General features: G+C 49.3%; 1 protein-coding gene across 1 annotated transcript in view; it reads right to left on the reverse strand.

Annotated features, from left to right (window-relative positions):
• Positions 1-390: 390 nt before the first annotated feature.
• Positions 391-26,041, reverse strand: part of LOC134099152 (protocadherin-16-like) — a 127,046-nt gene continuing 101,395 nt past the window's right edge. Inside the window, exons 3-21 of the mRNA XM_062551943.1 lie at positions 25,497-25,685; positions 23,408-23,639; positions 22,627-22,863; positions 20,502-21,569; positions 18,237-18,424; positions 17,495-17,591; positions 17,001-17,158; positions 13,968-14,817; positions 11,737-11,976; positions 10,770-10,895; positions 10,284-10,493; positions 9,177-10,043; positions 7,781-7,894; positions 7,471-7,682; positions 6,983-7,134; positions 6,567-6,697; positions 5,862-6,148; positions 5,550-5,691; positions 391-5,432 (exon numbers count right to left, since the gene is read on the reverse strand). Of these exons, the coding sequence (XP_062407927.1) occupies positions 2,821-5,432; positions 5,550-5,691; positions 5,862-6,148; positions 6,567-6,697; positions 6,983-7,134; positions 7,471-7,682; positions 7,781-7,894; positions 9,177-10,043; positions 10,284-10,493; positions 10,770-10,895; positions 11,737-11,976; positions 13,968-14,817; positions 17,001-17,158; positions 17,495-17,591; positions 18,237-18,424; positions 20,502-21,569; positions 22,627-22,863; positions 23,408-23,639; positions 25,497-25,685 (8,112 nt within the window). The 3' untranslated portion in view covers positions 391-2,820. The remainder of the gene's footprint in view (positions 5,433-5,549; positions 5,692-5,861; positions 6,149-6,566; positions 6,698-6,982; positions 7,135-7,470; positions 7,683-7,780; positions 7,895-9,176; positions 10,044-10,283; positions 10,494-10,769; positions 10,896-11,736; positions 11,977-13,967; positions 14,818-17,000; positions 17,159-17,494; positions 17,592-18,236; positions 18,425-20,501; positions 21,570-22,626; positions 22,864-23,407; positions 23,640-25,496; positions 25,686-26,041) is intronic.

The following is a 26,041-nucleotide window of genomic DNA, read 5'->3' on the forward strand; positions in this document are numbered from 1 at the left end:
TTGGCTTAAAGTCAAAGGCAAAATCTTAATGTAATTTAATTCAAAGCAAAACAGGTGGGCACACACAGCCGTGAATTAGTCCCCAAACCAAACGGTTTGGTCTCGAGAGAGGGGTTATTGCGCCCCAGAATATTGCTAGGATTTTTTTTTTTTTTGTCTGAGAAGCGGTTGTTGCCTGTAAATATTGTCTTATAAGAGACTGCGTTGTCAGACATATTACAGACATATCATCATGGGGTGGTTGGAATTTGAGACTACAGGGGTTGGGTCATACCGAGGTTACACTTCCTGACCTGATTGTATTTGTCGATGCTTTTGTTGTCTGAGAGTTATTGGTTCAAGGAGGCTGAGACAGTATAATTACAAATATGTTTTAATTAGGCACTTGAACAAATAAAACAACTTTTTTTCCCTCCACTGGGGTATTGTGGAGTTCAGGCGGGGAATAGGTTGTGGATTCCAATTAAAAATGAAACAAGGAAATAAAAAGAAAGGCAAAGGCATGAGTGAATGAACATTTCTGTCCAAGGTACCAACTACTGCTACATTTGTTGTATTAAAAAAACTGTACCAGAATAACAGAGAGAGAGATAGAGAGAGACAGAGAGTGAGAGGGAGGGAGAGAGAGAGAGAGAGAGAGAGAGAGAGAGAGAGAGAGAAAGTCCACTCTAAAACACACTTCACAGTTACTGTTTTTTTGTTTGTTTTCATTACGGGAAACAGGTGAATTTTAAATCATTTCAGCATTTTGCTGGAACAGATGAAAGCTCTCCTACATAGAAAAGAGGACATGTAGACAATAGCAGGCTTTCTTTAAAACCAGTTTTGACCTTGAGCAAATTATTTCTGTTTTTCCTTCATTTTTTTCTTTGAGGCATTTACCACTACTTTTTTATTTCACCTTGCTTGTTAACAATTAAACAGCTGCCAGTACAAAACTCTTTTGTAACTCATTTCCAGAAGAAATATAAGACGATTATATTTCCAGATTCTGTACATGGCAGAAAGCCTTTGTAGCAATAAATACAACTGTACACATGGGGTCTTTGACTGACGTTTCCAGAAACTTCCCAAAATGAACTTCTCTGTTCTTTCTGGCATCAACGATATACAGATTATAGTGGAAATAAACATATAGCCAAAATGTTTCCATAGTGACAGTGAGATCTGATTATACAACCTAAGGCATTTCAATGGTATAACATGACTTATGATAAGATATGGTCTTAGAAGGAACTGAATGAAAGATTTAGCTTAAATGAGACAGGCTTTGAATTCACTCAAGGGCAATCTATGGCATCACATTTATGTTAAGGCAATAAACCTAACAAATTAAAAAGAAAACTCTGGTCATCAGAAATGTCTGGCCTTGGAAGAAAATGAAAAGGGCATCATTTTACACAAAAAAAATACTGGGAAACTAAGTTGCAATCCTTTGTTAATGGCTTAATATTTCACAGACTGAGTATTCGGCCACCTTCATAACATTACTAAATATGCACTTCTGGCGTGTGCACTGTTCTACGCACTTCAGCGCTCTCTCCCCCTAAACAGATAAATCGATTTCTTCCAAGCATCTGCAAATCTTCAACTTGGTGTTTTCTGTGTACAAAGAGTGAGTTGGATATCGATTGCATGGATCAGGCCACAGTTGAAAACCAGAGCTGTCATTTCCAATTTATGCTTTCTGAATCTGAATGTGGTGTTTTGTTTGAGCGATTATGTGCTAATAGGCTGTTATGCACACTGTGTACGTTGGGGCGGTGAGTTTAAAGTCTTTCAATCATAATGTAGCTGCCATTAGCTGTAAAAGTAAAGACCCTTTAAGCGATGTAGTTAAATTATGAAAGTCTGGACATACTTTTCCCCTCAAATAGCTCTCTCTCTCTCTCTCTCTCTCTTTCTCTTGCATGCTAACTCAAAGCCTGCAGTCATACTTCAGCCAACTACAGTTCTGAAACGAACCAAAACCTACCCATCTCCACTTTGCATTTGTTGGCTTTATTCTTTAAACGTGATCTGACAAGAAAGTGTAGTTTCAGGTGTTTAGAGATCTGGTCAACTGAGGATACCAGTTTTTTGTTTTTGTTCTGAATGTGTCACCCAATCAAGGGTGAAAGTAAAAGGGAAGCAGCATGTCACCAAAGTTCCGAAAACAATTGTACAAACAAACAATACTACAAAATGCAGCTTACATGTTCTTCCAGCAAATACATCTCTCTAGTGGTAAACATATTTACAAGAGAGACACAAATCAAATTCCCCCCAAATGTATGAAATAAAAGTTAAGAGCATCTTCTTTCCATGGACATATTAGAAAACATTAGTGAATTAATATTTAATTCTGTGGGCTAACACAAAACATACAGTACAAAGATTACAGTCACAAATGTACAGATATACAAATATAATCGAGGCTATAACAACCTTTTGACAAGAGGAATGTCATTTTTCTAGTCAAGAAAAAAAACAAAACAAAAAAAACAACACAAATCAGTACAAAAATATATAATACAAAAAAAGTGTTCATGTAAAAAATTGACATCAATGCTTGCTCCTCTATTTCAATGTGCAAACAAAAGGCATGTCTATTGAAAGTTTATAAGAATGGAGTCCGATAGTCCTCTTTCCAAACATATATCCACATTGGACACCTTGCCCTTCAACTCTCTGGCCAGCCAGTGAGGCAACAACATAGTCAGACACCAGCTATGGCATCCACATTGGGCACTGAGTTGCAGCTCAAAGTTGGGCTTGGTCGGCGCTACTGCTCCTGTAGGGGAATTAGGTCCTAATGAGAGAGAGGAGGCTCCAAAGAGTCTAGATCCTCAGCTCAGCCTCCTCACTGTGCTCTAGAGAGTGCTCTGTGGTGCTGATGAGGGAGGCCGGGGGCCCCTGTGTGACCCCGAAGGGCGATATGGCTGGGGAGCGAGCAGCAAGTGGGGACAGGGACGGGGAGAAGCTGGGCGACATGGCCACCGACGAGATGGACCCGTCGTTGCTAAGCGGTGACCGCCGCAGGGAGGCTAGCTGAGGGAAAGTCCGACCCACCGCGGGCTTTACGGGCACTGTTTTTGCCCCCGGATGGGCCACGTTGGTGATGAGTGGCGGAGGGTCGATCCTGGGTTTGGGGTCGGGCTTGGCCTTTGGCTGGAAGGGCCTCCGCGGGTTAGGGGGAGCGCTCTCATCTTTGAGTCGAGCGATCTCGGTGAAGACGTTGGCTAGAGGCTGGAACTGGGGGCACCAGTTCAGGAGGTAGTCCCAGTTGTAGCTGCCCCTCAGCTCCTCGTCGCTGGCCACGATGGCCGTGAGGGAGCCGTCCACGGCGGGCTTCCCGTCCTCTGGGAACGCATAGTCTTTGGGGTGGGAGATGCTGAGCCCCCGTCCCACTCCCAAGTAACCGCCGCCCTCGTCTCGGTACACAGGGAGCTGGCCGGACAAAAGGGTCCCGCTCAAGCTTCCCAGCTTTTTCCCTTTGAACCACTGATTGGCGTCCATCCCTGGTTCGCAGGAGATGTCGGAGAGCTGATCTGCGTCCTGCTGGATGCCGGAGTCCGGCCCACGGGCGGAGATGTGCTCCTGCATGGAGGAGGAGATGCTGGACACTCGCGGGTACTCGTTGATCATCCGGATCTCGTCGTCCTCGGCGGCCTCTGCTTCGGCGGAGCCACGTCCACTGGAGTGGGAGGGGTCCAGAGATCCGCCCCTGGTGTAGGGACCCCCTCCGGTTCCCGGGTCCACCCGGGTCTCCGGTGCGTAACCAGGCAGTGTCTGGTGATATATTCGGTCGTTTCTTTCAACTTTGGTCTCCTCGAGCTTCTGCAATACAGTGCCCGAATTAGACATCCTTTCGCGTTCCTCTCTCTCCTTCTGACGTCTGGACCGGAACAAGAACAACGCCACGGCTATTACAATCAAGATGATGACCATCGCCAGGGAAACGGCTATGATGCTAACGAGCAGCATGTTTACATCTGTGGCCAGGCCGAAAGCTGTGTGTGTGACATCGACGGTTAGCCTGGCGGTGGTCACCCGCGAGGTTTCCAACGGGCTGTGGGCTGTCACGTCCAGGGTCATCTGACGAGTTTCCCTCTTGGAGCGGCTGAGGTGTCTGCTGTAACTGTCCATTTTCAGCGATATCACCCCTGTGGACGTGTTGACCTCAAAGTAGGGTGAGTTGTCGGCAAGGGAGTACAGAACGATACCGTCGACGCCGCTGTCTTCGTCTTTTGCGTGAACCTGACCGATGCTCTGTCCTTTCTTGGCTCCCTCGGGCACGTGAAATGCGAGATCTGACGTGGTGAAAACGGGATCGTACTCATCCTCGCCGGTCACGTACACTTGGACTGTGACCGAGGCCGAGTAGTTGCCCGCATCCATGGCTATGGCCACAAAGCTGAAAGAGTTCACTTTTTCAAAATCGAATGTAAATCGGGCCCTTATTTCTCCCGAGGTCTGGTTGACTAAAAATGAGTCTTTCCCATCACCTGATTTGTCCATCATGAAATACTTCAACCGGCCAAAGATTCCATTATCACGGTCAATAGCATGAAGCATGGTGACCAAAGCATTCTGTGGTTGGTTTTCACGAATGCTTGCCGTCAGCTTTTTTAAGGGGAAATAGGGCTTGTTATTGTTGATGTCCTTGACCTCCACAATGACAGGAGCCAGGGCAAAGTGACCCCGACCGTCCGAGGCCTGGACAATGAGCATATGGGATGACTGCCTTTCGCTGTCCAGGGAGCGCTTGAGACGCAACGCCCCTGTCCGCTTGTCCAGGGAGAAGAGGGCCGTGTCATCTCCAGAGCTGATCACATAGTTGACCTCTCCACTGGGGTTGGAGTCCGGGTCAATGGCAGACAAACGCAAGACCTCGGTCCCCGCTGCTGCGTTCTCGTTGAGGACCACGTTGTATTCCGCTCGACTGAAGGCCGGGGGGTTATCGTTGGCGTCTGTGACCGTGACCAGGACGGGCACGCTGGAGCTGCGCTGGGGGATGCCCCGGTCAGAAGCCACGATGGTGAGGTTGTAGCTGGGCAAAGCTTCGAAGTCCAGCCGATCGGCCAGCACGAGTGAGCCGACCGTCTGGAAACCCCGGCCCTCCAGGAAGCGGACGCTGCTCTCAATCTGAAAGGCATTTCCGGTATTCCCGCTGGCAATGGCAAAGTCAAATCCGCTGTTTTCCCAGGACATATCCCCATCGACAGCCTCTAGGGTCAGGATGGTGGCCCCGGGGAGTTCGTCCTCAGACACCGTGGTTCTGTACTCGGACTGCTGGAACATGGGAGCGTTGTCGTTGACGTCGGACACACGGACTTGGACGGTGGTGAAGGCACTCAGAGGTGGGTTGCCTCCATCCTGAGCCTCAATCACAACGAGGATGGATGGACGATCAGACTGGAACTCCGCTCTCTGGTTGATGAACAGTGTACCTGCCAAAGCACACAAACTTGATTAAACACATTGCATTTGAATAGGCTATTGCATTCTTATACTGTATTCATATTCAAGAGAGCACAAAACCCATAGAGTTAATGCAGTCGGTGTACCATTGTTTGGATCAATGTAGAAAATGTCCCTTGTTGATGACATCACTCTGTAAGAGATCTTTCCATTCTCTCCAGTGTCTTTGTCTGTGGCAGTCACTGTGATGACAGCACTTCCAGTTGGCGAATGTTCTGGTAACGTCACCTAAAATGTAAAATATTGACAGAAACCCTGAAGTGTTTTGTTTCTTTGACCCCAGACGAATAAAAATTCAATTAAAATTTAATTTCCCTGACTGTAAAGAAATGCACATCTCACTCCGTCATTAGTAAAGCATTCGATTCAAACGTAACACACGCAATCCATTTTTGTACCTGGTAGAGGTCTTGAGTAAATGTGGGGGCATTGTCATTCACATCCTCCACCAGGATCGTAAGGTTCGCCTCACTGTAATGCTGCGAGTCTGAAGAGCGAATGGTCAACGTGTACCAGGTCCTTTCCTCAAAGTCCAGGGGAGCTGTCAGGGACACCCCACCCCCATATCGGTGTATCCCGAACTTCCCCTGTGCGTAGGAATCAAGGTGCAGGGAATAGGAAAGGGCCGGGCCAGAATCCACGTCATTCCCTGTTACCTGGGTAATCACCGTGCCAATCATTGTGTCTGTTTAGGAAAATAAGATAAGAAGAACAAAAAAAATAATTCAAATATTTCTAGCAGCTGGAGATTAACTGACATTAAAATATATGTTGCACATAATGTCAGTGTAACACTATAGCTTTACCTCTATGATCACAGTATTTTGTATGAAAACCATGAGCACATTTTTGATGTTAGCGAGCCTTTGGATATGCAATAGCTTTTCAGCATTACACAGGAAATGAGCTGTGAAGAACTTGGCAAAAACAGAGGCTCCTAATTGAGTCAACCTGAGACAATGTGTTCCAGAGAGAGAGAGAGAGAGAGAGAGAGAGAGGGAAAGAGAGAGTGAGAGAGAGAGAGAGAAACAAAGAGTGAGAGAAAGAGAGACAGAATGAGCACGCAGCCCTTTGATTACGTCAGTGCGGTTCAGATCACTCACTTTCTGGCACTCGCACCTCACGGGGCACGGGGATCGTGGGGCTGTTGTCGTTCAGGTCCACAACGATGACAGTGAGGGTGGCCGAGCCAGCCAGCCTGGGGGTTCCACGGTCAGTTGCTGTGACAACGAGTCTGGGGGGAGGAGGAGGTGGGGGAGGGGGTTAGAGTAACACATGTAAAATAGCCTCATCCCAGGCGTTACGATGTGTTATCTGTTAATTACATCATCGCCTCATTTCAGGATGGTCCGAGAAGAGATGTATTATTAAATTCAGCTTTGGAACAAGTTTGTGAATGAATCATGATGCCGTCTTGGAAACAGTGGACAAACAAGCCAACAGCGATACAATAGACTGTTGAAAAGTTAGGTATGTCAAAATGGACGCTATACGATAAGACGAATAAAGAAAGTCTTACTTTGTCTGTGTCCAGATTTCTCTGTCCATGATGGCAGCTGTTGTGATGCTGCCGGTCAAAGGGTCGATCTTAAAAAGCCCACTCATGGATGACGACCTTATGGAGTAGGTCACCTGACCGTTCTGACCCTGATCGAGGTCATCTGCCATTACCTGAGGAAATTACCAGGGAAATTGCAAATGAAAATAAAGCCAGATTTGCAACAGCTGTTCCAGCGTAACGTGAACCAGTGAGCAATATTACACTTGGAACTTCTGGTTTCAAGAGAGAGGGGGATACTGCATGGTTTGGCTACATGGCAGAGCTTAGCCAGTGTTTTCAACTGGGACAATGAAAACATCGACATAACAAGGTGAAACCACTTCTCAGCGGCAGTGAAAATCTCCAGATCTGCTTAGTTTGAGGCCGAGTGTGTTTTCATGGTACAACTTCACACATTCACAAAAGCCAACCATAACAGTGAAGCCAGGGGAAACCCGTTACTGCACCTGGATGATGGGGTGATCATAGCCTTGTGCCTCCCTGACATACGCCACATAGTTCTGCAGCTGGAAACGTGGCAGATTGTCATTGACGTCCTGAAGGATCAGGTTGACAGCCATGAAGGAGCTGGAGGATGCAGTCTCGGCTTTCACCACAAGACGGATCCTGGGCGTCTCCTCAAAGTCGAGACCCACAGAGCTCTGAACCCAGATTTCACCTAGACATCATAGCAAAAAAAAACCAGGCAATTATTTGGTTTGTTAGCCATGATTAGTGTGAAGGTGTCATTCACAGAGTGCTATTGCATGAACTCACCACTAGTGGCACTGATTCCAAAGGACTGGAGCTTGTTGCCACTGAAGATGCTGTAACTGATGCCATTGCGGGAGCCATCAGGATACTGAGCTTGAGTCTGCACAACAACAGTACCTGACAATAGACAAAACTCAATTTTACATTTTGCACAAGTTTCCTACACATTTTCCATTTCAAAATTCCAGAGGACATTTTTTATATATATAGTATATATACAGTGGGTATAGTAAGTATTCATACCCATGCTAAAGTTGACTAAAAAGAGGAATATAAAATCATCTTTTGAGAATTGATTGTAATGCCTTAATTCAAAAAATGAGTAAAAATCAAACCGCTAAGGACACTAATTTTCTTTGTGATTGAAGAATGTATCGTAAATAGATAAATGTTCTTCCTTAAATACAGGGAGCATAAGTAATTGACCCCTATGTTAAATTCCCATAGGAGCAGGAGGATTTTTTATATGTTTTTATTTTTAAAGGCCAGCTATTTCATGGATCCAGGATATTATGCATCCTGATAAAGTTCCCTTGGCCTTTGGAATTAAAATAGCCCCACATCATCACATACCCTTCACCATAGCTAGAGATTGGCATGGTGCTTTTTCCAGTTAGCCTATTAGCCTGTTTGATGCTCATTAAGCTCAATGCAAATCAAACAGGCTAACAGGCTAACTGGAAAAAGCACCATGCCAGTCTCTAGCTATGGTGAAGGGTATGTGATGATGTGGGGCTATTTTAATTCCAAAGGCCAAGGGAACTTTATCAGGATGCATAATATCCTGGATCCATGAAATAGCTGGCCTTTAAAAATAAAAACATATAAAAAATCCTCCTGCTCCTATGGGAATTTAACATAGGGGTCAATTACTTATGCTCCCTGTATTTAAGGAAGAACATTTATCTATTTACGATACATTCTTCAATCACAAAGAAAATTAGTGTCCTTAGCGGTTTGATTTTTACTAATTTTTTGAATTAAGGCATTACAATCAATTCTCAAAAGATGATTTTATATTCCTCTTTTTAGTCAACTTTAGCATGGGTATGAATACTTACTATAGCCACTGTATATTTCCTTTTTTCTTTTTCCCCCATACTTATCCAGACCTTAGAAAGTACTGAACTCAAATTCCATACTTTTCTATACTTTTCCATACTGCTCAGGAAGGAACCTTGTTTACTGCTCTATCAATCTGACGTGCTTACTTGACCTCACAGAACGGTGCCAGGAAGTATTATCCATGAATACACTGCATGCAATAAACACCACTACTTCATGTTGTAAAACACGTGCACACAAAACACTTATCATACTTGAGATAACACACTGTAAACAGGCCTCTAGACATATCTGGTAAACATGCTAAATAGTTTGTAATGAAATCCAAACACACCTTGGGCTGCGTTCTCCTGAAGGCTCACGTCGCGGGTGTTCCGTGAGAAGCGAATGCCCCGGTACGGCTGCTCCCGCACGTACACCACCACCACTCCGAACGACGACTGGGCCGGGCTCCCCTGGTCCATGGCCTCCACGATCAGCGTCCGCTGACTCTGCGTCAGCCCCTGCAGGTTCTCCGTGGCCTGGATGGCCCCCGTGAGCGAGTTGATGGCGAAGCCCCTGACGGGCGTGGCGAAGCGGTAAAACACGGACCCGTTGGCCCCGAAGTCCTTGTCCTCGGCGCGCATGGTGGCCAGGGTGCGGTGGCCCTGCGCCTGCGCGCTGGAGACGTTGATGACGAGCGGGTCCTGCACGAAGAACGGCGCGTTGTCGTTGACGTCCAGCAGCTGCACGGACACCTGGGCGCTGGAGTTGCGCGGCGAGGCCGGGGCGGAGTCCACCGCCCACACCTGGAAGGCGTACAAGGCCTTCTTCTCCCGGTCCAACGGCGCCGCCGTGAATATGCGACCCGACTGCTCGTCCACCAGGAACATGCCCTCGGCCTCCTTGCTGAGGTAGTACAGGACCTGGCCGTTGGGGCCCTCGTCGGCATCCGTGGCGGTCACTTCCAGCATCGGCGAGCTCTCGGGCGTGTCCTCGGAGACATCGATGGTGTAGCTGCTGCTCTGGAAGAGTGGGCTGTTGTCGTTGATGTCCAGGACGGCGACCTCTACTATTGTGCTAGCGCTGCGAGGTGGGGTGCCCTGGTCTACGGCCATGATGGTCAGCGCATACTTAGCCTTCTTCTCCCGGTCTAGCGGTCCGGAAGTGGACAATACTCCTGTGCCTCTCTCCAGACGGAAGTCACCCATGGGGTCACCCTCTGAGTAGAAAAGAAGGCGAAGGTATGAGAACATATTATAGTAAACAGAGTGGATAGTACTCACCAAAATAAAACATCAGCGCTAAGGATAACTTAGAAAATTGGAAAGTGGTGAAAAATTTGGAAAACTATAAAATCTACTTAACACAAAACATGTTATTTCAGGCACGAGTAAAGTCTGTTTGGATAAAAGCATTGTGTATCTGGCAGCATGAACGAGCACTGAAAGAGTTTTCTCACCTGTGATTTTATATGTGATCTCCCCACTGTCTCCTGAGTCTTGGTCAGTGGCCCTCAGAGTGAACAATGCTACAGACTCCTGGTTCTCAGGCACGTCCAGACTGTAGTACACCCTGCCAAACACTGGGCTGTTGTCGTTCTCATCCAAGACTGTGATCTTCACCGTCGCTTTGGCAAAATTTGGCGGGAGTCCGCCGTCCTTGGCGTACACTGTCGAGAGAAATTTTTACCGGCTCATTGTTAACATTGCTTCTACTGAGCTGGGGGGACGGCGTAAAAATCTCAAATCCACTTAGTGGAAAAACGAATTATGATCTGAAAATACATAAAAACTGAAAATGATGGAAAGAACCTGTACCAGTCATAACATTCATACATTAGGCGAGTGGATACTATCTTGACAGGTTTTCAGTGACGGAGCCAAACGCCTGTTTTCTTTCCACTGTACTGCAAATCTGTTACTGCAGCTTGGGGGTAATGCCGTACCTGTCACAGTGTAGAGCTCCCGGGTCTCTCTGTCCAGGGCTTTGCTGGTGGAGATGATTCCGGTCGTCGGGTGGATACTAAAGCCGTCCTCGCCGGAGATTCCGTAGGTCACCAGGCCGTTCGTCCCTGAGGGGAGAGAGAGAGAGTGAAATGCAGACAGAGACAACCACCAATTACTGGAAGTCACACTTCCCAAATTAACTCCATGTGCACTGGGAGAAAGGGGAAAAAAAGAGAAAAAGTTGCGCTCGTGACGCACGGCCATGTGCAAAAAAAGGGGCAATTGAGTTTTCTCACGAAATGAGTAAACACAGCGGCATGCCTTGTGTTTTTTTTTTCTTTATGCTCCTCAGGTTGTTTTTTTCCCTTGTTTTTTTTTTATTTGTTTGTAGTTTATTTTGCTGTCTAAGCAGTTGGCCGCAATCGTTCTCCCCCTGGTACCTAGATGCCAGATTGCGTGCTAACCCCGAACGAGTCTGGCACGGACACCTGTTTACTTCATTAATTGCTCCTGGAGAGACAGAGAGAGAGAGAGAGAGAGAGACGGAGAAAGCGAGTGAAGGGCAGAGCCAGGCTGGGAGAGAGTTAAAGAGAGAGAGAGAGAGAGTTTATAATCCCTCTCTTTTATATGCTCCTTACTAAGTCCAGGAGAATGTGCTTCTCCCCCCCCCCCACTCTCTCTCCTTCACCAGCCCCAAAGTGTTACTGACAATTAAAACCAACTGGTGATGTGCAGGGTGCCAACGAAACACACACACACACACACACACACACACACACACACACACACACACTCTCTCTCTAAGTGGAGGTAGAGCGGTTTGCTTGCATACCAGCAGAAAGCCGACACTTCAGAGGCATTCGCTTTAATCACTTTTGTGATCTGCGTAGAATCACAAATAATCCACAAAAATGAAACCTGTGTGAGATGATTTAGCTGAATTTGGGAACATGGTTCTCAACCCACCTTGGTCCAGATCGGAAGCCGAGACCACCAGCACGGAGAAGCCTGCAGGCTGGTTCTCGGTGACGAAGGCTTCGTACTGGCTTTCCTCGAACCAGGGCACCTCGTCGTTCACGTCGATCACCTGCACCGACAGCACCTGCGTGGTGGAGTGCTGGGGCATCCCATGGTCCTCGGCGATGACGGTCAAGTTGTAAAGGTCCTGTTCCTCTCTGTCCAGGGGCTTGAGGATGGACAAAGACCCTGGAGAGTCGGGAGAAAGGATTTTGACAGATGAAGTATTTGTTAGCGGAAAACTGGGTTTCTCTTGCACTTTGGGCTGTTGTTTCTGTTGGAGAGCGTGTGAGACTCTAACGAGGCCTGCCGCGCGCTTGCCAAATGCAGAGGCACGCTGTTAAGTAAGCCCCGCCGTTTTGGAGGGACCACAGTCGACGCTCGCATGCGATGCGTGCAGAGCGATTCACTGGGTTAATGGCCTTAACGAGCAAGCCCCCGCCATGTTTCTGCGGCAACGGGAATGAGGTGCGAAAACGCAGGGCGGGAGCAACTTGTCGTGGGAGAGGCTGATCAGAGTTAAGACCTCTCCGTTTTCCTCTCACATTTTTTGGTTTATGACTAGGCCCTACCTGCCCACTGTGCCACTGGCTGACGCCACCACCGACCCCGGTATCACCCCCACCATCCCACCACCACCACCACCCTCACCACCCTCACCACCCCACTCCAACCACCGCCGCCTCTGTGGCAGCTAACTATCTGGCTGCAGTTTATGAATTTTTTCCACACAGACACAGCCTCAAGGGGGGTCAGGGAGGAGAAAGGGTAAACACGCTCTCTAGACACGCAACGCGATCCAGTCTGCCGTGCCTGGCGAAATTAAAGGCACCCTCGGTGCGTCATTAACCCCTACCTGACAGAGCAGCGGGGGGAGGGGGGGGGGCGCCGTGCTTTGCATTGATTCAATTTCGATTTCATGCTTTGGGCTGAGCCGCAACTGTCGGGACGGAGGGAGGGAGGGAGGGAGGGGGCGAGAGGGAGGGAGAGGCTGCTGTAGCCGCTGCGGGCTGTTTTCGGTTCTGTTTAAAGTCTCGTTTTTTCCCCTCCCTCTCTTGTGTGTGTTGTTGTCTTTTCGTTCGTTTTCTATCTGCCGAGTGCTGAGATAACTTGCCCCTGAGCCTCTAATCTGGTAAGAATTACAGGCTCAAATGTTTTCAGCCAGTTTGACTCCCCAGCAATCCTGCCCATAAGCCGAGCTTGCGATAAGACACCGCGTGTAAGGGAAAAAGGAATGAAGATGTTTGCTGCTCCTCGACCTCGTTGGCTCCGCATAAGTCGGGAGCAAACGGAGAGACACGCTAGCTTCAGGTGAACTGAAATTACACAGATTTCCGAAAACAAATGAAAAACCCTTGAGGCTCTGTCGAGGAACAAATAAACGTTTTCTGACTTTCCACCTAATTTCATGATGGGCGACGTAAAAACAAAAAACGAGAAACATAAAAGGGGGACGAAAAAAAGAAAGCAAAACAAAAAAAGGGGTCAAGCAACTTCCTCATCTGGCAAATGCCGGAACGGGAGCAAACCAGGTGCTCGGAGGATGGGCTGTGTCATTATTTTAACAAATTACCAACACAGCTGAGGGCACTTCAAGGAGAGCATGCTCTGTGGTCTGTGCACGTTTGACATGCATGACAGAGTTTTCCCTTTTTTCTGACCACTTTCATCCTTCTTTGTGTCCTGGGGGACAGTTGGACAGGGAGTGGTATTTCCTGACTGGAACCTGGAGGCAGGGCTGTGGGATAAAGGGGGCAGGGAGGAGGAGGAGGAGGAGGAGGAGGAGGGGGCTGCTAAAGCATGTCTTAGGCACCACAACCAAGTCCCTGTGGATCCAAACAGCTCATGTTGGTGTTAGTGCAGGCCTTCGCTCGCAGCCCCCGACTGCAGTTTGCGGGCCACGTCTTAATAGCTACCAGCAGTCCGGCAGAGTGTGGGACACTTCGGTGTTATTTTTTTGTCGGCTCGATGTTTCATGGGAATGGATACACACAGAGACCTGATTGAGAGCATGTGAGTACAGCCCTTGGCAGGGGAACGGGTCTGGCTGGAGGCAGGAGGGAGAGAGACAGAGAGAGAGAGAGGGAGAGAGAGAGAGAGAGAGAGAGAGAGAGAGAGAGGGAGGGAGAAAATGAGTGGTGTTCCGTGCGGAGTGCGAAGTGAGGGGATGAAAGACTCACCGGTGCCGGGGTTCAGGCTGAACTTTCCAGTCGAGTCTCCCGTCTGGATGCGGTAGGACACGCGTCCGTTCTCGCCCTGGTCGGCGTCGCGCGCCATGACGTACAGCACCACGAAGCCCACCGGCTGGTCCTCCATCACACTGACGGCGGAGGGCGAGGCGAAGACCGGCGCGTTGTCGTTCTCGTCCGTGACGAAGATGCGAGCCGTCACCGAGCCCCACCGGCGCTGGCTGGCGTTGAGCGGCGAGTCGGAGGCCTGCACCACCAGCACCAGGGAGGAGGTGGTCTCGTGGTCCAGCGGCATGCCCAGGGAGAGCACCCCGGTGTTGGGGTCCAGGTCTAGGAACCCTGGGTCTGCCGGCCACTGCTGCTGGATGGTGTAGTGCAGCTCGCTGTTAGGCCCGCTGCCATCTCCGTCCGAGGCCTGGAAGGCGTACACGGGCGTGCCAGGCTCCGTGCTCTCCGGGATGACGATGGTGACGGGGTCTTCGGGGAAGTGCGGCGCGTGGTCATTGCTGTCCTGCACGTCGATGTCCAGCAGGACCATGTGGCTACTTGGGAGGGCCGAGGAGAAGTCCACCACTTCAATGTGGATCGAGTAGCGCGAGTCCCTCTCGTAGTCCAGCTCCCGCGCCAAGAAAACGTCTCCTGTCAGTCGGTCCACCACAAACGTGCCGTCGCGGTCCGTACCGCCGACCACCGTGTAGGTGACCTGCCCAGTCTCGGGAAGTTCCTGTGCCTCGTGCGACCTGACCGAGCCAACGACGGAGCCCGGTTTGGCCCCTTCAGTGGAGATGAGAGACACCGACCTGGAGTTGGCTTTGGCCTTGCCTTTGCTCGAGCTCAAGACCTGCAAAATGAGAACAGAGGTCTTCATACAATTCAGAAAGGAACAAGAGTTACCCTGGCAAGCATTCTACTGTTCTTTTTTTACAAAGCCAAACCTCATAGATATGCTACGTTCCACTCAACAGTTCAAATGAATGCCTTAATATGCTCAAGTCACCACAGCCACTGGAAGCTTAGAAAATGAAAACATATTGTAGACCGCATTCCCTCGTTATGCTTCTTTTTTTCACTCCGGGATGAAAAACAAAACTTTTTAGCAGTTTTTACAGACTCCGACAACATGCCTGCTAGCGTTAATCAGATTTAATCAGATGAGGGCATCGTTGCCAGGAAAAATAATAAAGGATTAAAGTAAACATAATCAGAATAGGAAATAGTCAGAACTATTCATATTAGGATACAGGGCACAGCTTTCAGAAAACACCCCCAGTTTTACTAAAGACTCGTGATGGGCCAATCAACAGGACTTCAAAGCAAATGCGCCTCGGAGCCTAATATGGAAACACGCAACGAGCTCCCGCTCCGTGGTTGACACGCTGTTTTAATAAAGCTCACCCCTATCCCAAACCCGCAATGGACTCACTGTGACGAGACTTCCCTTATAGTGAAAATGAAGCACTGAAAACAGGGCTTTGGCTGGTGCCTGCCTGCATCAAACTTGGAGGTCCTTTTTATAGAAGAGAGCGTTTCTTTCTTTCTTAAATAGGCCCTTTTTTCCCTCAGAGCGTTGATTCCATTCAAAAATAACAACCTGTTTCATGTGAACTGTACCCACTGGCAAGCCCGTAGACAGTCAAAACCGGCCCAATGCAACATAATATGACAATGGGTAATTAAATGCACATTAAGCAGTCGATTGAAAACGCCGGGGAGGGTTCCAACTCCAAATTAACATGAGGTCACTTCCTATACGCTTGGACCCAGGTCTTGGTGGAAGCCTCAAATGAAATGATGACATCTTCAAGGGATGTGTCAACAGAGAGCGCCCAAAGTCGCTCCGCTTTAATCCAATTACATATCAATTATTAACTCTCACTCTCTGCTTTAGAGGGAAAAGCGAGGGGGCTTGGGGGGGGAGAGTAATGATTTAAAGACCTCTCCTCACCGGCTGCTTCTACTTTCCTGACCGCAAAAGCTGGATTAAGATTTACGGCAAAATGGGGGTGCGGAGGATCACGGGTCCCGTGGCCGCACTAGCACCGCTGTTTATGAAATATTAACTTGATTACGTTCCGCCGAGTCGTTCGCGTGAGCACTGCCCCGATGTTCAAAGGAGGACGCTACCGTGTTAGAAGTGCTGAAGTCATGAAGTCACGGCCTCCATCACCGGGCCAGGTTACAGCTGGCCTCTATCAGAGCTCAGCTGGGAGTGCATCAGCCACACCAGCCCTGCAGGCCTCTCACACGCCACTATCTCCTCCAATGGGAGACTGGAGAGAACAACCATCAGCCAAAGTTTCATAAAGCAGGACGCAGAAAAAAAAAAAAAAAAAAAAAAAAAAAAAAAAAGCTGCATCTTTTCCCACCACCTGCAATTACACGTCTAAAAATACTTTTTTTTTCTTTGCCGGGTTGTTGTTTCTGGGTTAGAGACACACACCGAGAAAATCAGGCGGGACCCAGAGACTTGGGGCTGGATCCTGGTGAAAATCCTGCCGGGCAGCCAGATGAGTGCTACTCTGCAGCGTGCGAAGCTCGTCAAATAATCCCTGTCATCCTCGATAAACAGACGCGGAATAAATGAACGTCTCACATCCTGTGCAGGCGAATCGAGGACAGTGAACATCCAAACAGACTCGCGATGAGGTAATGAGAACGACTGGGTTGGAACCTCAGAAACGCACGGCAGATTCTCAAACCCCAATAGTCAAGTTCTGTTTTCTAATTAACTAATTCCATTAAATGTGACTTATTCTGTTTGTAAAAGAGCTTTTTTTTCAGTAATGGTTATGACTACAAAGGCTCTTGACAGACAAACCCACCCACCATGAGAAGCCACTGACAACATGACAAATCCAAACTCAGGGGAGAAAATCAGTGCTAGAGCAAAGAAAGAAAGAAAGAAAAAACCTCTAGTTTTCAACCTAGTATAGAAACAAATCAAAACAAAACAAATGCGTTGAAGCACATCTGTAAAGCTCATTCGCGGCGTCCCGCTCTCGTGTTCAGCTCTATCTGACTGACCTGGATGCGCAGTCCGCAGCTGGTGCTCTGTGGGGGCAGGCCCCGGTCTGTGGCGGTCAGGGTGAAGGCGTACTCGGCCCGGTCCGAGTGGCTGAGGGCCGAGGAGGAGCGCAGCTCGCCCGTGTTTGGGTTCAGCGAGAAGCGCTCCGCGCGGGGACCTGCGGTGACGGAGACACGGGATTGGACGAGAGTGAGACATCCAACTTTACATCCACACTCACTCGCTCACTCATTAAGCATTTCAATGAACTGAGTCAGCTTGTGATTTACTTAACACATTCACTTTTTTAATTAGCTCTCTTATTCACTCACACACTCATTCATGCGGGAGTGGACGAGAGTGAGATATCCAACTTTACATCCACACTCACTCGCTCATTAAGAATCTCATTGAACTGAGTCAGCTTGTCATTCACTAAACACCTTCACTTTTTTAATTAGCTCTCTCACTCACTCACTCACTCACTCACTCATTCATTCATGCAGTCACCCACCTGACATTGAGTAGACAACAGTTCCATTCTCGCCCTCATCAGGGTCCTTGGCCTGTATAGTCCCGATGACCACTCCAGATGGCTGTCCCTCCATCACCTGCATACGGCAACACAGGAATAGGTCAGTTCCATCGGCACACTCTGATTACCAGAAATACACCCATCGGTGTAAGAATGCACGCACATCTATTTATTCCAACTGGTGCCGAATACTAAACGATGCAAAAGGAAATGGGAAATTAAGCACACTTTCTTTTGCGCTTCCAAAGGTGATTTACCTAACTTACTTTACCTGTACTTTTCCCAAATACACATGTCAACCCATATCTCAACGGTACAGCACAAAGACCCATCATGAGGTGTTTTTTATTTGGCAAGTTTAAAGTGTAAAATTGTGAACTTTCTTTTTTAGGTCATGAAATAAAAGTAGAGATAGAATTGGCTGCAATCACAAGTGGTGAGGAAGGCGAAGTGGACCAGCATACTAGACACGAGTATACCAGAACAACTAGGCTCAGAAGGATTGATTTCTGGGGTTATCACACTCTGTTCTGCTCATTATTCAGTCTGTGTGATCTTTTCCAAGTTTCAACAGAAACACACACACGCACACAAACACACACACACACACACTCACACACACACACACACTCACTCACATTTACACACATACCCACACACACAATCATATTCTCTGTCTTTCACAGATAAAAAAAAACCTCCACTCCTCGTACTGCCTCACCTGCAGGAAGATGTCTCGACCCGGCTGGCTGTGAGAGAAAGATGGGGCGTTGTCGTTCTCGTCCAGCACCGTGATGAAGGCCGTGCCCGTGGCACTGCGGGCAGGAGTGCCCCCGTCCTGCACCACCACCACCAGCTGGTAGCTGGACTGGTGCTCGCGGTCCAGCGCTGTGCGGGTACTGATCTCACCTATGGAGAGATAGAGAGAGAGAGAGAGAAGGAGAGAGAGAGAGAGATTGAGAGGGCATTGGATTATTAAACAAGGAAGGTGAATGAGTTCCACTCTCTTTCTTTTAACACAGCAAATATTCTATATATCTTTAGCCTACTGTATACGCTGCATTACTTTAGCCATACATACTCGCCAAAAAAAAGAGGGAGAGAGAGAGATTGAGAGGGCACTGGATTATTAAACAAGGAAGGTGAATGAGTTCCACTCTTTCTTTTAACACAGCAAAGATCCTGTATATCTTTAGCCTACTGTATACGCTGCTTTACTTTAGCCATACATACTCGCCAAAGAGAGAGAGAGAGAGAGAGAGAGAGAGAGAGAGAGAGAGAGAGAGAGAGGAAGAGAGAGAGATTGAGAGGGCACTGGATTATTAAACAAGGAAGGTGAATGAGTTCCACTCTCTTTCTTTTAACACAGCAAAGATCCTGTATATCTTCAGCCTACTGTATACGCTGCATTACTTTAGCCATACATACTCGCCAAAAAAAAAGAGAGAGAGAGAGAGAGAGAGAGAGAGAGAGATTGAGAGAGATTGAGAGGGCACTGGATTATTAAACAAGGAAGGTGAATGAGTTCCCCTCTCTTTCTTTTAACACAGCAAAGATCCTGTATATCTTCAGCCTACTCTAGCCATACATAGCTTGCCAGAGAGAGGAGAACTAAACTCAATCGATAACACTGGGGGTTGTGGGGTGGATTGATCGGCACAGCAGGTGGTTCACTCGTAAAGAAGCCTCAGTCAGGCACGACTGCACCTGACTCCAACCGCATCAATAGCAGCGCGGGCAATGGCATGACAGATAGGAGATGAATGGGCGGGCACTGAGGGTGATGGAGCGCGAGACGGCGACTGATTTAAAGAGGGTGGCACCGACGGAGGGTGGCACAGAGGCATGAGGGATGGCGGCGAGCGTCTGGCGCTGGGTGGGGGGCTTTGATCCTCCCAGATGGCTCGGGCCAGCTGGGGAGGTCTGGACGATACGTGACTGGATGCCCTGAGTAGCCTGGCCACCACCGCCGCCGCCTATACCTGTACCACCACCACCACCGCCACCACCACCACCTCCACCCAAAGCTGAGGGAGAGAGAGATATGATGAAGTGTTGAGGGAGAGTGAGTGAGAGAGAGGGAGAGAGAGAGAGACTGAGAGGGAGAGAGAGAGAGAAAGAGAGAGAGAGAGGGATGATGAAGTGTTGACTGGTGGAGAGAAAAGCAATCAAAAGATGAAGAGACATCAAGCTGATGAGACTCAAAGGCAGATTCCGAGAGACAGAGAGAAAGAGAGAGAGAGAGCAACAGAATGAGCAAGAAGTAATGAAGAATGGAGAGAATAAATATAAATGGATAGACGGCAAGAGAGGAAAAGGGAGGCAGAGTGTGATTGAAATAATCATTCAGATGACAGATGTACAAAATCACAGGATTCTGAGAAAAAAAGCGCCTGGGTGACAGTCAGATATGGAGATGAAGAGCCGGAGCGGGAGGGCAAGACAGAGAGATGAGGATGAGAGATGGCTGTGGATAATGATTGCAGCCTGTGGCGCTGCAGCTAACCTGTCATAGTCAGCTCATTGATTCATCATAAGTGAGCGCTCACACCTTGGCAGATGAAGCGCGAGCTTTCCACTGAGGAAGTGTGTGACATGAATTTAGATGCACGCAGATGCCGCACTATCACACACACACACACACACACACACACACACACACACACACACACACACACACACACACACACATACACACACGCTGACAGTATACATTACGCATACTCCCACAAAATCACACACTCATTCATAATTACAAACATATGTGTATGTGTGCATATGTAAATGCACACACACACACACACACACACACACACACACACACACACACACATATGCAAACAGTAATTTCCTGTGCTCTAACCTGCCATACACACTGGCATATGCATTCACACACATACGCAGGCCAAGCATAGGCCTACTCTCTCACTCACACAAAGACACACACTCTCTGTCCAGGTGTGTGGTCTCGTAACCCGCTGCTCACCTGTCTGTGAGTTGATTTGGAAGTGGCGGTCAGAATGCAGCAGCCGGTAACTGAGCCGGCTGTTGAGGCCGGCGTCGCGGTCGGTGGCGGAGATGCGTCCGAAGCCGCTCCCCACCGGCAGGTTCTCCCGCACGGCCAGGAAGGCGCGCTCCTGCGAGAGGCGCGGCGGGTTGTCGTTCTCGTCGGTGACGGACACGCGCACGGTGGCGCTGCCCGTCTTCTTCAGCTGCCCGTGGCCCGCGGTGGCCACCACGGTCAGCAGGTACATCTCCTTGGCCTCGCGGTCCAGCGCGCCCTTCACGAACAGCCAGCCGCTGTCGGGCGCGATCCCGAAGCCCACCGCGTCGCCGTCCGGGTGGAGGTGGTAGGCCAGGGGCGAGGCGGGCGAAGAGGACGAGGCCGAGGCGGTGCCCGCGTCGCGGCCGAGGGCGCGGACCTGCAGGAAGCGCGTGTTGAGCGGCGTGCCCTCGCGCAGCTCCACGCGGTAGGTGAGCGTGTCGAAGACGGGCCCCTGGGCGTTCTCCGCCTGCACGTGCACCACCAGCGTCATGGTGGCGCTCTGCTGCGGCGCCCCGCCGTCCTTGGCGATCACCCGCAGGTCGTGCCGCGGCGCCGCCTCGTACGACAGACGCCCCGTCAGCCGGATCTCGCCGTTGCCGCGGTTGATGCTGAACGTCTGCTGCGGCGGCGAGGGTGGCGCTTGACCGGCGGGCGCCACCACGTGGAGGTCGAAGATCACCGCCCCGTTGGCGCCGGTGTCGCGGTCCTCGGCCCGGGCGCGGTAAACGACGGAGCCCAGCTCCGTGCCCTCGGCCAGCAGGAGCGACTCGGACGACGAGGGCAGGAAGACGGGCGCGTTGTCGTTGACGTCGATCACCGTCACGCGCACCCGCGTCCGGCCGAACGCCGGCGGGTTGCCGCTGCGCGCCTGCACCTCCAGCTCCAGCTGCTGCTGCACCTCTTGGTCCAGCGGACGGGCCGTCCGCAGAGCCCCCGTCTCGGGGTCCACCGTGAAGTAGCCCGTGGGGTCGCCGGAGCTGATGGTGTACGAGATGTCCTTCGCCGGACCTGGAGGAGGAAGAGGAGGAGAGACAGAAGGAGGAGAGACAGAAGAGAGGGATGAAAAGAAGAGCAGGATGAGGAGAGGAAGAGGAGAGGAGAGGAGAGGAGAGGAGAGGAGAGAAGAAGAGATGAAAAGAAGAAGAAGAAGAAAGTGGGTGACAAGAGCCAGAGACACTTTAGCTTTAACTCACTGCAGGCTCGTTCACAAAGAGATTTCCAGCACCGACTGGAGGCCGGCCATTTTTCATGGAGAGAAAAAAAAACGAGAGAAAAAAAAAAGAATGCTGCGAGCAGCTGTGGCTGTAAGTAATGAATGTCCAAAGTGAACTAGCTGGAAAACAAAGTGGCAAAATGGAATTTGTGATTAATGTGATTTCTAGATGAGGTGTGTACAGTGGCACCATGCCTATTTGTACAAGTGGTGTGCAGAGAGGGAAAAGAATCCTTTCAGCACATTCTGATATATAATCCTCTGTGACTGATAAATGCAGCTATGTGAGGTCTGACTGTATGTGTGTGTGTGTGTGTGTGTGTGTGTGTGTGTGTGTGTGTGTGTGTGTGTGTAGGCCTGTGCGTGTGAGCATGCGTTCAGTGTTTTTATGAATTCATACTGTATGTGTGTTTGTGTGTGGAAACATGGGCATGCATACGGTCTATAGAATCTGATGTGGTGAATGTATGCAGAGGCATATCTAACGCAATTCAATAGTATGTTCGTTTATTAGGGGTATGTATATACTGTACGCATTTGAACAGAATACAGATGTATACAATGTGTGAGAATGAGGTAATTTATGCATGAGGTGTGTGTGTGTGTGTGTGTGTGTGTGTGTGTGTGTGTGTGTGTGTGTGTGTGTGTGTGCCCACAGGCATGGTTGTATTTGTTATATGTATTTATGTGCATGTGTGTATGCACAAGTGTGTATGTGAGTGTGTGTGTGTGTGTGTGCATGTGTGTGTGTGTGTGTGTGTGTGTGTGTGTGTGTGTATGTATGTGCATGTGTGTATGCACAAGTGTGTGTATGTGTGTGTGTGTGTGTGTGAGAGAGAGTCTCACACTCACCAATCTTGGTGTTGGCCCGCACCACTCCCACCTCTGTCCCCCTCAGTGCGTCCTCGGTGACGGTAAAGTAGTAGTTTGCCTGCTCAAACACAGGGGGCGCCACCAGGCCGGCCACCACGCTGATGTTGACCCGTGCGTTCGCCAGCGCCGTCAGGCCACTCCCATCCTGCGCCGAGATCACCATGGGGATGACCGTGTTGGCTTTTCCATGCAGCGAGCGGGAGAGCGAGATGACACCTGTGAGTGTGTGTGTGTGTGTGTGTGTGTGTGTGTATGGTATGTGTGTGTGTGTGTGTGAGAGAAAGAGAGTGAGGGAGAGAGCCAAAAAGAGGGAGAATAAGGAACAGAAGACCAACATACAGCCATAGCCTTGCGTGGAGCGAAGCCAGCCAACTTCAACAGACCAGTCGGGAATCAAAATCTACAAACAGTCGCCCTTTCATCTCTCATCTAAAAAGGGCAATATGAAGTCTTCAAAGGCAAAGGCACGATGAGCCCCCTGGAACTCTAGGGCACAGTTACATTCACACGAGGCATTAAGCCATCAGAGAAAGACAGCGGTTAGGGGGATTTGAATAATAACCCTCTTTCATCTGCACTGGGAACAAAAGTGCAGCCACCGTAATGTCTTTAACAGAAACGTGTACTCAGAGTCAGAGTCTCCGCTCCGGGGAGAGCCCGGCGAGTAATTGTTGAGGTGACTCCATAAAAGAGGAGTTCTTTTTCCACAATAGGAGCGGGCGAGAACGGCTTGCTCTCTGGCACAGGTTTGACCACCCACCTGTGTCTTTGTTGAGCGTGAAGAACGGCGAGCCCCCTCCCGGCAGCACGCGGTACGTCACCCGTCCGTTGACGCCGGCGTCGGGGTCGTGCGCGATCACCTTGACGACGGAGGTGCCCGGCGCGCTCTGCGTGCTCAGGTTGACGGAGTACTGGAGCGGGTAGAAGGTGGGCCGGTTGTCGTTGACGTCGAGCAGGTCCACGCGCACGTAGGCCACCGAGTTCAGGCCGCCCTGGTGGTTAAGGACACGAGAAGATCATCGACTTTTCATTCCGCACCGACTACGCCATATGACACATCTGCATAACTCGCCGCAGAATTACTTCTGCGATCATGATGGATTATGTAGATTACTCAGTTCAGGGTAAAAGCAACGTTTTGGGTTTAATAGACTGCCTATAAGTGCATATTAAGAGAGACAGGAGACTGAGGTCACCAAAAGTTTTCCCACAGTTACCGAAAGGCCACCACAAATCATTTCTGTCCATAACATAACATTCGAAAGCCATCTAATCATACTTATCTTCGGTAATGCGTAACTGATATACGCCCACTTCCCACGCAACCAAACCGAAATGAAAATTTGCTACCGTCCTTGTAGCCGTCTGATGTTAGAGGTAACCGGGGGGAGTCGACTACTGTTATGTGGAGGTCTGCCATTGAACTCTCCCACTGAACTTTCCCTGGCTTCAACTTCAGAGGAACGATGATTTGAAGGAGGAGAGTTGTATGCTCATGTCCCTCCCGATGACAATAGTAATCTGTTATAAGATCCTCTGTGTGTGTGTGTGTGTGTGTGTGTGTTTGTACAGTATGTGTGTGTTTGTGTTTATGTGTCAGTATGTGTGTGTGTGTGTGTGTGTGTGTGTGTATGTGTGTGTGTGTGTGTGTGTGTGTGTGTATTTAAGTCTGTGACAGAAAGTGTGTGTGTGTGTGTGGGAGAGAAACAGGGTGTGTGTATGGGAGAGTGACTGTATTTGTGTGTGGAGGGAAAACCAGAGGGAGGAGAGACCGCCACTGAAGATCAGACTGTCTGATTGGCTGCCATTGCACCCCCCCCCCCCTCCCTCCCTCCCCTCCCTCCCCCTCTCCAGCCCCCCCAAACTGAGAAAGCCTTGCGGGGCACACTGTTCATTTTGGACAGGAGCTGGCGTGTGCTGAGCGCCAGGCCAGCTTATTAAATATTATTGCCCTGCGCTCTTTATGGCAACGTCCAGGCTCTGATTGCTTTAGCATGACTGCAGCAATTTCCTCTGCTTTCGCCCTGGCTCTTTCAAGTCCCGCTATGTGGCCGAGCGCTCGGTACTGCAGCGCTATAGAGTGCCGCCTGGAGCCTCATTCCCCTTTAACTCTCTTCTTCTTTTATTGCTCCATTAAATGTAAAGCCGGCCACTTTCGACTGGCTGTGCCACTGCGCTTTTTTCTTGTCAGAGCAGCGCTCGATTCTCTGTTTTGTTATTTTGTCTATACTTGCAAAAAGTTTTGTAAACATTGCATTTTTTAATTTGACTTACTTTCTGTGTTTCACCAGTTGGAGTTGGAGTGTTATAGATATTGTGTTGTCAAGAGGCCTTTTCTTACTTCTAGGCTGTCTAGCTCCCTAAAAGTGTTGTTCTGTGTGAAATTGTGTCTGTCCAATTCCAATCGTTGTGAATCATAAGGGTGCATCACACTGGACCGATGGTTCCCTGATTTTTTCTAATGTGAACACAGTCTACGGAACCTGGGTGTGGACCATGGTCCGCTAGAAAACAGTGGTCTTGGGTACAGTTTGCTAGAACTCCAGTGCCGTTTGAATGCTTTCTGTTCCAAATCCAGAAACTGCAGTTTTTTGTGACGTTGCCAAGCGATATTGGTAAATAGAAGCTAGTGTTTATGACATAACAGACCCAGGTCCGCAAACGTAATGTGAACAGAGACCAGCTGGGTCATGGCTGGGGGGGAGTAATCACACTCGGGCATGGTCCAATTAAATGGACCCGGTGTGAAGGCAATTTAACTGTGTGGTGTGACGGTGCTAAATCCCTGGCCGGATGGAATAAACAGCACATAATCAGAGAGGTTTTACTGCTTAGATAAAGAAACTCACCCCATCCACAGCGGTGACAGTGAAATCATAGACGGATTGACCCTGGTCCCGGTCCAAGGCGACCGCTGTGCAGATCTGACCCGTCTCTTTGCCGATGGTGAATTGAGTATGGGCTGTGCTTCCCATCACAGAACCCAGGGAGTACGAGATCGACCCAAAGGAACCGCCATCGGCATCGGTCGCTGTAACCTGGACAACACAAGCAAAACAAGACAAGATGATTCATCAAGAGGCAACCAAGCAACTCCAGGATAACATTTCCCCTGTCACAACACAAAACCAACCAACAAAAGTCAGGATTAGTGCACTTCAAGAAAAAGGACGCTGGAAATGTTGTGACCTTCACAGAGCTGTCCAAAATGTGACCTAAACGCCTCGAAGGTAACGGCCGAATTCAATGGATGTCTCTTTAGAGCCTAATGTCACTTGACAATGTCTGCTCAGCAGACCAGACCCCTGTTGGCATGATCACGGCGCAGACAGCAAGTGTTAGTGTGCCAGGTGCACCTGGAGAGTGCTTTTAGCTCCTCCTAAGGCCCAGTTAT

The sequence above is a fragment of the Sardina pilchardus genome, chromosome 13 (assembly GCF_963854185.1).
Source record: "Sardina pilchardus chromosome 13, fSarPil1.1, whole genome shotgun sequence".
In the NCBI taxonomy this organism is placed as follows: domain Eukaryota; kingdom Metazoa; phylum Chordata; class Actinopteri; order Clupeiformes; family Clupeidae; genus Sardina; species Sardina pilchardus.